The sequence below is a fragment of the Equus caballus genome, chromosome 20 (assembly GCF_041296265.1).
Source record: "Equus caballus isolate H_3958 breed thoroughbred chromosome 20, TB-T2T, whole genome shotgun sequence".
Classification (NCBI taxonomy): domain Eukaryota; kingdom Metazoa; phylum Chordata; class Mammalia; order Perissodactyla; family Equidae; genus Equus; species Equus caballus.
The window spans coordinates 49151204-49163763 of record NC_091703.1 but is presented as its reverse complement, the minus strand read 5'-3'; the positions used below and the strand labels follow the sequence as shown (position 1 = coordinate 49163763).

Here is a 12560-nt window from a genome sequence, read left to right as displayed (position 1 = left end):
GGTACCTAGTTGTGTATTCTTTGTTGTGGGTTCTTCTAGTTGTGGCATGTGGGACGCTGCCTCAACATGGTCTGATGAGCAGTGCCATGTCCGCGCCCAGGATTCGAACTAACGAAACACTGGGCCGCCTGCAGCGGAGCGTGCGAACTTAACCACTCGGCCACGGGGCCAGCCCCTGGGGAGAATAATTTTTAAAAAAGGAAGATTGGCAATAGATGTTAGCTCAGGGCCAATCTTAAAAAAAAAAAAAAAAAAAATTAGGAGACCAGGAACCCAAAAGAAAAATGGACCTGAAAGAAAAAAGAACAAGACAGTTCACAGAAAAGGCTCTTAAAGGTATACAGGTTTTTCAACCTTGCTCAGAATAAGAGAAGTTCAAATTGAAACCTACACTGAGATGCAATTTTAATCTCTCAGATTGGCAAGGAGGAAAAGGTCTGACAGCATTCTTGCGTTGTGAGGGTGCAGGGAAAGAGGCATAGCATCTGTCGTGGTACGGGTGTTCAGTACCCAGTCCCTGTGGAGGGCCATCTGGCATTATCTACCAAAGTCCATGTCCGTTGACCACTGACATTCTACTTCTAGGAGTGTGTCCTACATGTATTCCCACATATGTGCAGATTGGTGCAAGTGTTCATTATAACATCATTTGTGATAATAAAAAGTGGAACCACACAAATGCCCTTCAATAGCCAACTGGTTATGTCGGTTATGGAACGTCCCTACAGTGGAGCAGTATGCATTTGTCATAAAGACTGTGTCAGCTGTTTATGTGCTAACCTCAAGAGCTGTTTTTCTGTGAAAAAAGGCAAGGTGCAGAACAGTACGTACACTGTGCCACCCTGTTATAAAAAAATATAAAAAATAAGAGCTGGGGTGGGGTGGGGAATATACGTCCCTGTTTATTGGTATAAGTATAGATTTCTCTGCAAGACAGCGAGGGAATTGGTATAACAGTAGTTACCACCCAACAGTGAACTGAGTAGCTGAGACCTGAAAGTCAGAGACTAAAGCCAGAGTTTGTGAGGGAGAAGTGTTTTTCACAGTATCCCCTTTTGTACCTTTGGAATTGTGTACCACATATATTTAATTCTAATAGCATGAATCCAACTAACGACTTCATTAAATAATACTCATTCAGTCAAATTTGGCAAGTTCAAAAAACTCAAGTCACAAAGATGAGGTTGAACTAAGGCTCTCAAGTTCATGAGTTTCCTGTGAAATTACTTTCTAACCTCCATAATATATTAAGGCAAAATTGTAGGATGTGTGCAACTGTTTTCATGGTTAGAATTGTCTAAAGGCTGTTTTCTGGGAAGGGCTTCCTAGTAGATCTCACTGAGTGAAGTTCGGGGAAACCCAAGTCATTTCCTACAGAGCACCCTCTCCTAATGCACTGATGCAGCCGCGTTCTTCTGAGGCTCGGCGGTATGTGTGAATGTGAGTGGGCGCCAGCTCTGAACCAGGAGAGCCCACTTGCTCACTATCCTCACTTCCTCTTTTGAGAAAGCTAGTCAGTGAGTTAGCTCAGGGCTGCAGCATTAACCGTTGATGTCAGCAGCCTGGACAGCTTGCAGACACATGCGCCAGCTGCTAGGCGCACCTCCCCCCCTTCCCCTCCCTCTGTCCCTCTGGAGTCAGCTGGTTCTGACTGGCTTTGGCAGCTTTGTACAGCACTACTTGTGGCTTCCTGTGGCTCTTGCCCTGTGCATCCAGGAGAGGAGCAGTTCTCTTGCCTAGGACAAGGATCGGCTGCTGACACCGTGACTTAAACGTGGATGGATTTGCAGCCTTTGGGATTCAGTTTGGAAATTAACACTGAGAAGTGATCAGAATTATGCAAGACTAGAGCAACTACCTTGATTTGAGGTTGGGGTACTTAAGGGAGAAAGACGTGCCCAGCTAACCTGGGCTGAAGTTTAAGTAGAGTCTTAAGTAAGGTTGCAGTTGAAACAAAATCCTTTCATTATCCTGTGCTTGGACAGATCAAGGGTGGGTGTGGGTGTCTTTAAAAAATAATTCCCCAGTGATTTTGGCATTGTTTTGGTCAAGTTAATCCTATGAGCCTCCTGGGTGGATGCGTTCCTTCTGCAGGCTCTGCCATTGGCTGTCAACTCACCTGGGCAGTGCATATAGCTCTGTTTACTCAGCTCTGCTGCCTCTGTGGGCTGGCACAGGGGTTCCCGGGGAAGCTGAGCAGAACACCTTGGCGTTGTACTCCTGTTCCTGCTTCCGTCCCATGACCTCTAGTGACCCCAGGGAGATCTAGACAGCATAAGACCAGCGATGTCCACTTGCCAACTGATGATTTAGATTTAAGTGTTAGTGCTGTTCCCTATTTATGCAATAGAAGCACCTCCTTGCCTCCCTTTTCTGTGGTCTGGGCTGAGCTGGAGAAGAGGAAAGAAGGAAGAACAATGAAAGAGTAAACAACCAGAAGCCTAGGAAAAGTTTGGGGAATTTTTGTCTTAAGATTATTTGGCTCTTAGCCAAGTAAGACGAGACAAAGGAAAGTTGAAAATACAGTACAACAAACACCCATAAACTTACCACCTAGATTCAACAAGTATTCACGTTTGACATCTTTGCTTTATCGATACATGTGTGCGTATATTTCCAGTCCATGTTCCTGTTTGCAAGACTTCCCTCCAGATTTTTTACTACTGACAGCCCTTCTTTTAAAGGTTAGGAATCAGCCTCTTCCCATTTCCCTCTTAACTGTTTTCTTTTGTGTTTGCAAAAAATTTTGTTGAGTCAATTCAGATTATTCTTGCCAAGACCCCTTACTCGGGCGGGGTTGGATTTAAGGATTTACACTCAGAAGGATAATTAAGTCATTGTCTCTTATCATCTGGGTCTTTAGAGAAACCTAGCTGTTTTTCCCTTTTTTGTTGGGGGTGGTGTGTTTGTTCCTTTTTTTTAAGGGAGAAGTCAGTGTATACAGGTATTCAGTATCTGAACTTAGGAGTTGAATAGATTCAGATAAATTTTGCTGGTAACCCTCATTATCTGAACTCCCACTTATATCTGAAATCCTAGAACCACATAGGTTTGGATAACAAAGCATTCCTTGTTGGCTGAATTCCTGTCTCTAAACAGAGGGACCACATAGAGTCAGATATCAAGAGATGCTTATATGGCAAAGAGAATTAAAAATACAATTATTTTTGTCAGAGCCCAATCTTACATTCCTACATGGACCTATAGGAGGTCATGAAATCTAATTTGATCTTGATTACACGGACAGCTGGGAGAGCAGGGGAAACAAGCTTGAGATAATATCATAATCTTTAAATAGCTGTAGTTATGTATTTGTGACTAATTCCTTTGAGATAAACCTTTAGTGGAAATTGAATTTGTTTGTTTTTTTAAACGGTCACTGGTCTGTTGGGGTCTGAAATATTTTCAAATAGAAAACAAGTTATTGGCTACAGTTGAGGAGTCTGGTATTTACAGAATCTCTCATGTGTATCTCAGGGCAGTCATCCAGGCAGAGCATAAGCTCTGCCGCTGAGTTACAGGTCCTTGCAGACACTGCCCCGGCCCTTCACTGTGGCTGAGGGGCCAGAGCAGCTCCTTGCAGTGATGTTATTGCTCCTATTGAGTTTACAGGGTTTGTCAATTTCTCTAACTGCAGTGGGTCCAGACAGGAAAGTGTCATAGCTCAGCAAAGAGGATTACTTTCCTTATCTTGAATCCTGGCTCTGTGACCTTGGGGCAGGTTACATAAACCTCTTAGAGCCTCAATTTTCTCATCTGTAAAATGGAGCTAATAAGAGCTACCTTAACAGCAAATGGGGCATGTGTATTTCGTGCTGAATCATTTAGCATGGAATTGATAATGGCTTATTTCTGGAAAGTCTCTTTATTTACTGGATCTGAGTAACAAACTGGTCAACTTCAGATGGAAGAGCAATTAATTTCCATTGAATTTGGCAAGTGGACTTTTAAAAACCATCCTTAAAGTGATAGAAATTTTCAAAAATGTGACATAAAGTTCTTCCTTCTTTCTAAGTGTTGGATGAATTCTGAGGGCAAAGTTCAGTTGAAAGGGTGACTTTTGACTGTAAGGAGCTTTCTTCTTGAGTCTTTCAGGCCTATCTGGCTACAGGTGGGGCAGGAAGGGGCCTGGTGGAATCTGACTGGGTAGTGCCAGGAGCCAAGGGGTTAAGTTGAACCATTTTAGCAGATTGAAAGGGGCATCCAGGCTGGGTAATTAATGCTTCATTTCAGGGCGTCGCTGATGCATCAAAGTTGTTAATTAGTTTTATGAAAACAGATTGTGCAACCACAGGGAGATTGTAATTGGGTAGTAATTGAAAATAACTCGGTGGTAAATCTTAGTTGAGTGAACCAGTTGGGAGTAACTTGGAAGGAGAAAGGGGTTTAGGGTAGAGGGTGAGGGGACCATGAAATAGCAATGGTAAGACAAACTATAAATAAGATGTAATTTGGGCAGAGGTGACCTCATCTAACCTTTTTTCATTTAGAAATAAGGAAACGTGTCTGAGATGGGAAGTGGTTTTTTTAAGACCACACAGCTAGTTAGTGGTATATTTCCTTTCTTCCCTTGCAGTGATGTTCCAGGATTTTCATGACTTTGATTTTTAGGAATTGACTGTGGGGAACACGAAAGGCATGCTGAAAAGTTAGCTTCTGAGGCTCGAGTTCTCCACCCATTCCTGTTTGTAAAGTATGCTTGGGAATGCTGCTAGGTCATAGGAGAGAAGAAAAGTTGTCTCAAAACCTTCTTTCGTTTATATACTACCATATATTTCCATGACTAAGGCTTGGAAGGATTTTCCTTTACCATTCATGGCTCCACCATCGCTAGGGGCTAGCGAAACACTTCAACCTTCCACAGTAATACCACCCTAGGAAAGGCCAGTCCACAGAGAAGTGAAGTTTGATATTAAAAGAGGAGAATTATTTTTGAGCTTCCGTTTCAAGTTGTGATTTGGTTGACTGCCCACAGTGGGCGCTTCAGTCTTGGAACCTGGTTGAGGTAGGAGTGGAGGGTGGCAACGACACGGCTGGAAATGGCTCGTTCCAGTTCAAGCCAAATAGAAGTTAATCATTGTTCTCTCAAACACTGCTGCAGACCTGTAGCTCAGAGATGTTCAAGCCCATACGTTTCAATCAATACCTTGTTTACCTAATTCCCTTGCATGGTTCCTTGTCCTCCATGGTTCTGGTAATCAGAAAGGAAAATAGGTCAGCAATGGAACATTAGGTGTGACTCAGCTGTTGAGTAAGGTGAACCATTTCTCTCCCTTCCCTTATCAGTTTGGACTAATAAATACAGTATCTGGAAGGACTAAGTGTACTTGAATGGAAACCAACCAGGATGACATTTGGGGCTCATTTGGCCAAAATAAATTGTATGCTCTTGAAGTTCACACGACAGAATCACTCTGTTTTTGGCTGTTTGGGGAGGTCCCCTCATTATCCGCCCCCCTTTCCTACCCCCTCATTTGGTCTATCTTACTGTCTACCTCATTTCTCAAGTAAGTCTTCCAAGTTGACATGATTACCTCACGCTTATAAAACAAAAAGAACTGTGCTTTTCAAGTTTCTCCAAAGGAACTTCGAATATTTGGTGGCTACATTGCCTTCACTGGCCAAATTTTTCCCAGAGTCCGCTTTTAGTCTTAATATCTGCCTCTGTGCAATAAATTGGGGGTTGTTGCCCTTTTGTGCCCATGGACACTTCAGAAAAGTATAGAGAGGAGCTCAGCCAAGGAGGTGATCTTCAGCTATCCTGCTCCTTGGCTACCAAGATAAATAAGAGCCGCTGCAGCCACAACATTTTCAAGTTAGCAGAAGGAAAATAGACTTATCAGTTGGTGACTGCTTGTAAAAATAACATTCATTGTTTTTGTAATTATAAAACTTAATATGTCCCTGGAGAGAATTTGGAAAGCTCAAAGAAGCATAAGGAATAAATCAAGTTACTCATAATCTGTTTTGTGAATATTTTGATAAGTTTTGTTCAAAGCTTTTACAAGAGGCTAAGACCCTCCTCTGTGGAAATCTGGCTTTCCTGTTTAGAGTATTTGTTTTCTCTTTGAGGATCTACATCTTATAAGTGTTCTTCATTTGCTGTAAACCCAATACTGAATCATGAACTTTCTGAATGAATAAAATAAAGAATTAATTTATTCCACGCATCCTGATGACTCAGTTTCTGATTAGAGATATCACAGGTAACACAATGCTTGAGTTGCAGTGCCAACCAATTTTGATGAATATTGTAAATATTAAGGGACAAGCAGGAAAGGAGTTAGTCTCCAGGAGCAATTTTTTTTTTTCTCATAAGAAACCATGCAGATAACTTTAGAGGAATCTGGTATGCATCCAGCTACTGTGTATCCTGCACGAAGTGAGGGATAGCTAAACTTAGCAGCTGAATAGATTTTCTAGAAAGATGATGGTCCAGTGGTTCCTGGTTTTCGCTGTAGTTGTTAGCTCTGTTGTGCTGATGCCAAAACCATTCCTAGGGGCGTTTTTATATTCACTTGACTTGTTAATTACGAGAGCGCATCACTTCACCATTCTGCCTTTCTGAATTATGTTGGCAATCATGTGCTTAATTTCCACAGATAGGATCCTTTGACAAAAGTGGGGAAAAAGTTAAATATTTAAAGTTTTGAACTGAGTTCAGGAAATAGGTGGGTGGACTTCTTAGCCTGTTGGCATGCGATTTGTGGGCGGGAATTTCTTTTTTAAGCAAGAACAGTGCACTATATTGACTGACCATGTCATCCAATGTAATGTCCCTGAGAACCAGAGTGTAGACAAGTGCCCTTTGTCTATTTGAATGAATAAAAAAAATGTGTGTTGGCATGAATGGCCATGTGCATTTTTAGGGAGGAGGGGCGCATGCCAGGGCCCATTGAATTAAAAGTTTTATTAAAGCGTATACCTAAAACTTGTGAGTGGATCAGAAGGGGGCCACTGGCAATGAGTGTTATCTGAGTCCTAAACTTGCACTGGAAGCAGAAGCAGGGTGTGGGTGGCTGTACAGAAGAAAAATGCTGTTGGAACATTGGATGTGTGGTCTTCAGAATCTGCAATCAGTTGCAAGAATTTCTCAGGCCTTAAAGGTTGTAAAAGAGGCAGTTGTGTTTACTTTGTGTGTTTCACAATTATTCAACGTAATTCTTTGAAATGAGGGTCAATGTCTTCCTGATTGAGGAACTTGACATGTGTGAGTGAAGTCATGGGGGTTCTGATGAACGGTGATTAACAGTTCTGGGGAAGAGTACACATCACTGCCTGCACTTTGTCCTCTGTGATCTGGCCACCTGGCTCCCAGAGTTTCATCCATGCCGGAAGAGCCAATAAAAAGATAAAGTCAATGGACTAGGAGATGCCACGAGTGCCTGCCAGAGTTCTAAGGTATAAGGCCAAATGGGGCCAAAGAAAGATGTCAAGCAGACCGGAGTTGAGCACTGGCTTTCTCCCAGTAGCTGGGTGCCCTCTCTGGGCCTTAGTCATTTCACCTATAAAATGGGCTGATATCACCTGGCACTTCTCTCATCTCCACTGTACCCCTGGTACAAGCTATGATTGTAGCTCACTTGGCCTCTGTAGCAGCGTTTTGACTGCTCTGCCTACTTTGATTTTTGCCTCCCTGGAATCCGTTCTCCACACACCAGCCAGAGTGGTCATGAAGCTCACCATCTGCCTCTGAAACCATCTTGGTTGTTTGCTTACTTGTTACCGCCTCTCTGACCTCCGCTCCAGAATGCCAGCTTCACAGTCTCCGTTGTATCCTTAGAGCCGAGACAGTGGCTCCAGTGGAGTGGTCCTCACTCTCTGCTTCCAGCCGCTTTTACTCTGGTGTCCTCCTGTTCTCATTCTTTCAAGCAGTTTTATTTAATTGCTAAGCTAGTTTGAAATGGGAGCCAGGGTCTGGGTCTAGTCTTAGTGCTGCCGCTCAGCAGGTGGGAGCCCTTAATTGAGAAAGTCACCTCACTGCTCTGGGCCTCATTTTCCTTACCTGGAAAGAGCGAGTTGCCCTAGTTTGCTAGGGCTGCCATAATAAAGTACCACAGACGGAGGAGCTTAAACAACAGAAATTGATTTTCTCACGATTCGGGAGGCTACAAGTTTGAGATCAAGGTGTCATCGGGGTTGGTTTCTTCTGAGGCCTCTCTCCGTGGCTTGTAGCAGATGGCCGTTTTCTCCCTGTGCCCTCACATGGCCCTCCCTCTGTGTCTGTGTCCAGATCTCTTCTTTTAAGGACACCAGTCACATTCGATTAGGAACCAGTTGTACCTTAATTCCCTCTTTAAAGGTCCTATCTGCAAATGCTGTCATATTCTCAGGTACAGGGAGTTACGACTTCAATGTAGGAATTTGGGGGGACCTAATTCAACCCAGGACAGAGGGAAATATACTAGCTCTTATCAGACCTTTTCCAGCTCTACACAATTATGTTTTATTTTGGAGGTCTTCCTCCTCACGCCCTTGTCCAGTTCCACTCCTGTGAGCCAACAGCTTGGTGTCTATGCTTCCTGATTTTTGATACTCACACATATCCTCATGCATATTTTTAAAGGGTTTAAAACTATGTGTGTATAGCAATAATATAATAAGTTATGGACTGTCAACATGGGAGAATGTATCTGTAAAATATTAAATGGAACAAAAAATAGCTCCTGAGAAGGGGTTTTAATTTGATTTGTTTTCTGTATAACTTTTGAAGGATAGCATTAAAGATAATTTTCTTTGCTTCCCTCTCACAGCTGGAAACTGAGAAACTGGCTCTCCCGATGAGTCCCAGCCCACTTAGCCCGAGCCCCATCCCCAGCCCCAACACGAAACTTGAGAATTCCACCCTGCTGACGGTGGAGCCTTCCCCGCTGGACAAGAACAAGGGCTTCTTCGTGGACGAGTCCGAGCCCCTTCTTCGCTGTGACTCCACATCCAGCGGCTCCTCGGCGCTGAGCAGGACGGGCTCCTTTATTACCAAAGGTACGGACCAGGGCAGGACGGCTCGCATCGGGCGTTCATTCTTCATGCCTCCCCCAAAAGGGCCGCTGGGATTTCTCCCTCGCCAGTTCCACAGTCCAGTTGTGGTTGAGTCCTTTGAACGACCTGCCCAGGAAGACCTGTCCTAGACTCCAAGATGAGGCTGGCTTGAGAGAGACCATGTCATTAGTCAGTGGGGACTCGCCTAGAAAATCTTTACAGCTCCCACTGCCTGGCCGAGAGCCAGCATCCAGGAGTATCGGTCACCCTTTATCCTCATGATGCTATCAAATGTGGGTTTCAGGGAAGGTCTGATAAAATGCAGTCTGGCAGGTTTTTTGAAAATTATTTACCAGGCTTGCCAGAATCCAAGGATTTAAGTAAGTATAACCTATCTTGAGAGTCTGAAGTATAGGGCTTAGTGACAAATTAAAATTCACTCTGTTACAGTTGATTGTAAATAACTAGGTTTTAAACATTATGGATTGGTACTTTGGGTAAATAATTTGCCACTTTCAGTTTTAATAGCAAGGTAGGGAATTGCACATTATGTTGATGATAGATTTTTGTTATAAATTTCCTAGTTTGGGAAATTCCAGGTATATATTACTTGAAAGGTTATATATTATATATTTATAAACTGTGTTCTATTTTACATATTTATATTTTATCTACTTTATGTATTTATATTCATTTATTTTGTATTTATATAAAAGATTTATATTTTGGTTTACAGTTCATGTTTTATATTTTAGAGAAAGCTTTTTATAATAGTAATAAAAGTTACTGTTCCTCACCCCATTAAAGGTATGACGCAAAAAGCAATATTTTCTTATTTACGTACTTTTGCCCTCAGTAGTTTAGTTTAAAAATATTGCAGGGTAATTAGAAAGTCAGATAAGCAGATTACATTGACTTGGAATTTTTGACGGGAAAAGGACTGGCTGATATCTTTATTTAGTAAACACACTGCCATGGGAGAGTGGAGAGGTTTTAAGGATTTCTGCATTCTCCCTTTGAGTTTAAGAAGAATTTAGAAGTCATTTAATTCTAGGCAAATGTCATGTTAATGATACATCAACAACCCACTGGAGCAGATCCTTGTCTGATCTCTCTTAGGCAAATCTTGCTGGTTATCTTATGTGCAATGCAAATAAGAACTGCTGTGTTGTTGAAAATGTGCCAGAGGCTCACTCACTCACCTCAAGGGGTGCAGGAGGCGAGAGTCTGGGGAGAGGGTAGCTGTCACTCCAGCTCTCCTCCTGCCCCCGTACAGTTCCTTTACAGCTATCTCCTTCCACTCCCTCTCTTCCCTGCAGAAAAGAAAGACACAGTACTGCGGCAGGTACGCCTGGACCCCTGCGACCTGCAGCCTATTTTTGATGACATGCTCCACATTCTGAATCCTGAGGAGCTGCGCGTGATTGAAGAGATTCCGCAGGCTGAGGACAAGCTGGACCGGCTATTTGAGATTATTGGAGTCAAGAGCCAGGAAGCCAGCCAGACCCTCCTGGACTCTGTTTATAGCCATCTTCCTGACTTACTGTAGAACACGAGGGACACTACACTCTGGAAATTCCTCAATTTTAGTGGCAGGGTGGTTGGTTTTGTTTTCTTTTTTGATTTTTTTGTTTTTTGGTGTATGTGGGTGAGTGTGTTTAACAGAATACATGGCCAGTGTTTTGAGTTCTTTCTTTCTTTTTTAAACCCTTCTGGGAAGTTGGTTTATAAGCCTTTTCAAGGTGTAACTGTTGCAGCATACCCACCACTAAAGTTTTTTAGGTTCCATATTTTTTTTCTCTGTTTTGCCTTCTTACGTATTTTCACAATTGTTCTGTGCACTTTAAATTCACTTAACATACCACAAATGCAGTGTGACTTTTCCAGCACACTGGATTGTGCGGCTGTCAACTTCTTAAAAGTGTAATGGCATCTTGTGAATCCTGTAAGCAGTCTTCATGTCACAACATCCATGTCTACTTTTTTATTATTACTATTTTTTATTATTATTTGTCATTTACAAATTTTCTCAAGGGTTTAGGAAATGTAAGACCCTGTTGAGTTACTGTAATGCAATTAGATTTTGAGTTATCTTTTTAATATGCCTTGTTGTATAGTTCATATTCATGGCTGAAACTTGACCACACTATTGCTGACCGTATGGTTTTCACCTGGACACCGTTAAGAATGCTTGATTCCTTGTGCTCTTCTTACGCTAATATGCTCTGGGCTGGAGACATGAAATCCTCAAGCCATCAGGACTTGTTATTTAAGTGGCTTGACAACGGGGCCACCAAAGAACTTGAATGTCATCTTTTAGGGATCGAGCTGTTCTGGAACCTATTGCTGCACTTTGGAAAGTCACAATTGAGTGCCGGTGGCACCTTTTCCATAGGGAATTTGCCCAGCTTTGCTTTAAAAGATGTCTTGTTTTTTATACACACATAGTCGATAGGTCCAGTCTGCCCTCAAGGCCTTGGTCTTAGTGGGTTTCCTTCAACATTCAATCACTTCAATTAAAACTGGCTGCAGCTGTAAGAACTCTGTCTGATATATTTGCAACTATGCTCCCATTTATAAACGTGCTCTCTAATGCTCAGTTGCCGGATTCTAATGCAAAGGTGGTATGGACTCCTTTTGTGTGGGTGGGGTTTGTGAGTAGCGGTGAGGGACTGATATCAGAAAATGCCTTCAAGTGTACTAATTTATTAATAAACATTAGGTGTTTGTTACTTGAGTAGTTTGAGTGTATTTTATCCTTGCCTTGTGTGCGTGCTCGAGTTATAACTTTTTGATTAGTGTCTTGGAAAAATGGGTGTATTCTAAAGACCTCAGCCTTTCTACTCTGTGAATCATGCAGATTAGCAAAGGTTTGTCTATGGAAAAGGCCCTGCAGCTTCATAGAGAAGGACGACCAAGCATTGGAGATGACCAAGCATTTCCTAGTCTTGTGGGGTTCATCTGAGGCTCCTGTTTTTGAGATTGTCCCTATTTTAAGAAATGAGGACTTGGAGGTGGACAGGTGCAAATGATGAGTAGGCCTTGGAGTATATTCTTCTTACTCATTTCCATCCAGGAAATTTACCACTCATGGGAGGGTCTATGCAAGTTCCTGAGCTTCTATATGAAACCTCATTGCCCCTGAGTAACTTCAAGGGGCTTTCTTGGCAGTAAGGCAGGGGGAAGTCTTATGTTGGTGGGATATGTTATATTACTCTATATTCTATCTATTGTATTATATATTTTGTCACATGTCCCCCTTAGCTTGGGAACCCTGGTTCTACAGTATTCCAACGGCAAGAGACTCAGCAATTTTGAGTTCCTCTTTCAGTGAGAAACTGGAAGTAGATAGGCTGTCTGAACTCTTTGACACCCACGTCAGTGACATCAAAATGGTTTTCTGGTTTCATCCACCTCCGTGTGACTGCGTTCTGGAGAGCCATCCTGGTATTTGGTTTCATGGTTCTCAGGACAGGGTTCCCCTCCTCTTTTGCTGACAGAAGACAGAAACTCTTCACAAAAGAAAAGCACACGAGAATGGGTTATAGTTAGCAGTGGAAGAGATAGATTTTGTTTTTCAG

The 12560-nt window shown here is 42.5% G+C and overlaps 1 protein-coding gene across 1 annotated transcript in view; it reads left to right on the top strand.

Annotated features, from left to right (window-relative positions):
• Positions 1 to 11711, top strand: part of TNFRSF21 (TNF receptor superfamily member 21) — a 66419-nt gene extending 54708 nt beyond the window's left edge. Inside the window, exons 5-6 of the mRNA XM_001502707.7 lie at positions 8754 to 8982; positions 10299 to 11711. Of these exons, the coding sequence (XP_001502757.3) occupies positions 8754 to 8982; positions 10299 to 10528 (459 nt within the window). The 3' untranslated portion in view covers positions 10529 to 11711. The remainder of the gene's footprint in view (positions 1 to 8753; positions 8983 to 10298) is intronic.
• The last annotated feature ends 849 nt before the right edge of the window (positions 11712 to 12560 follow it).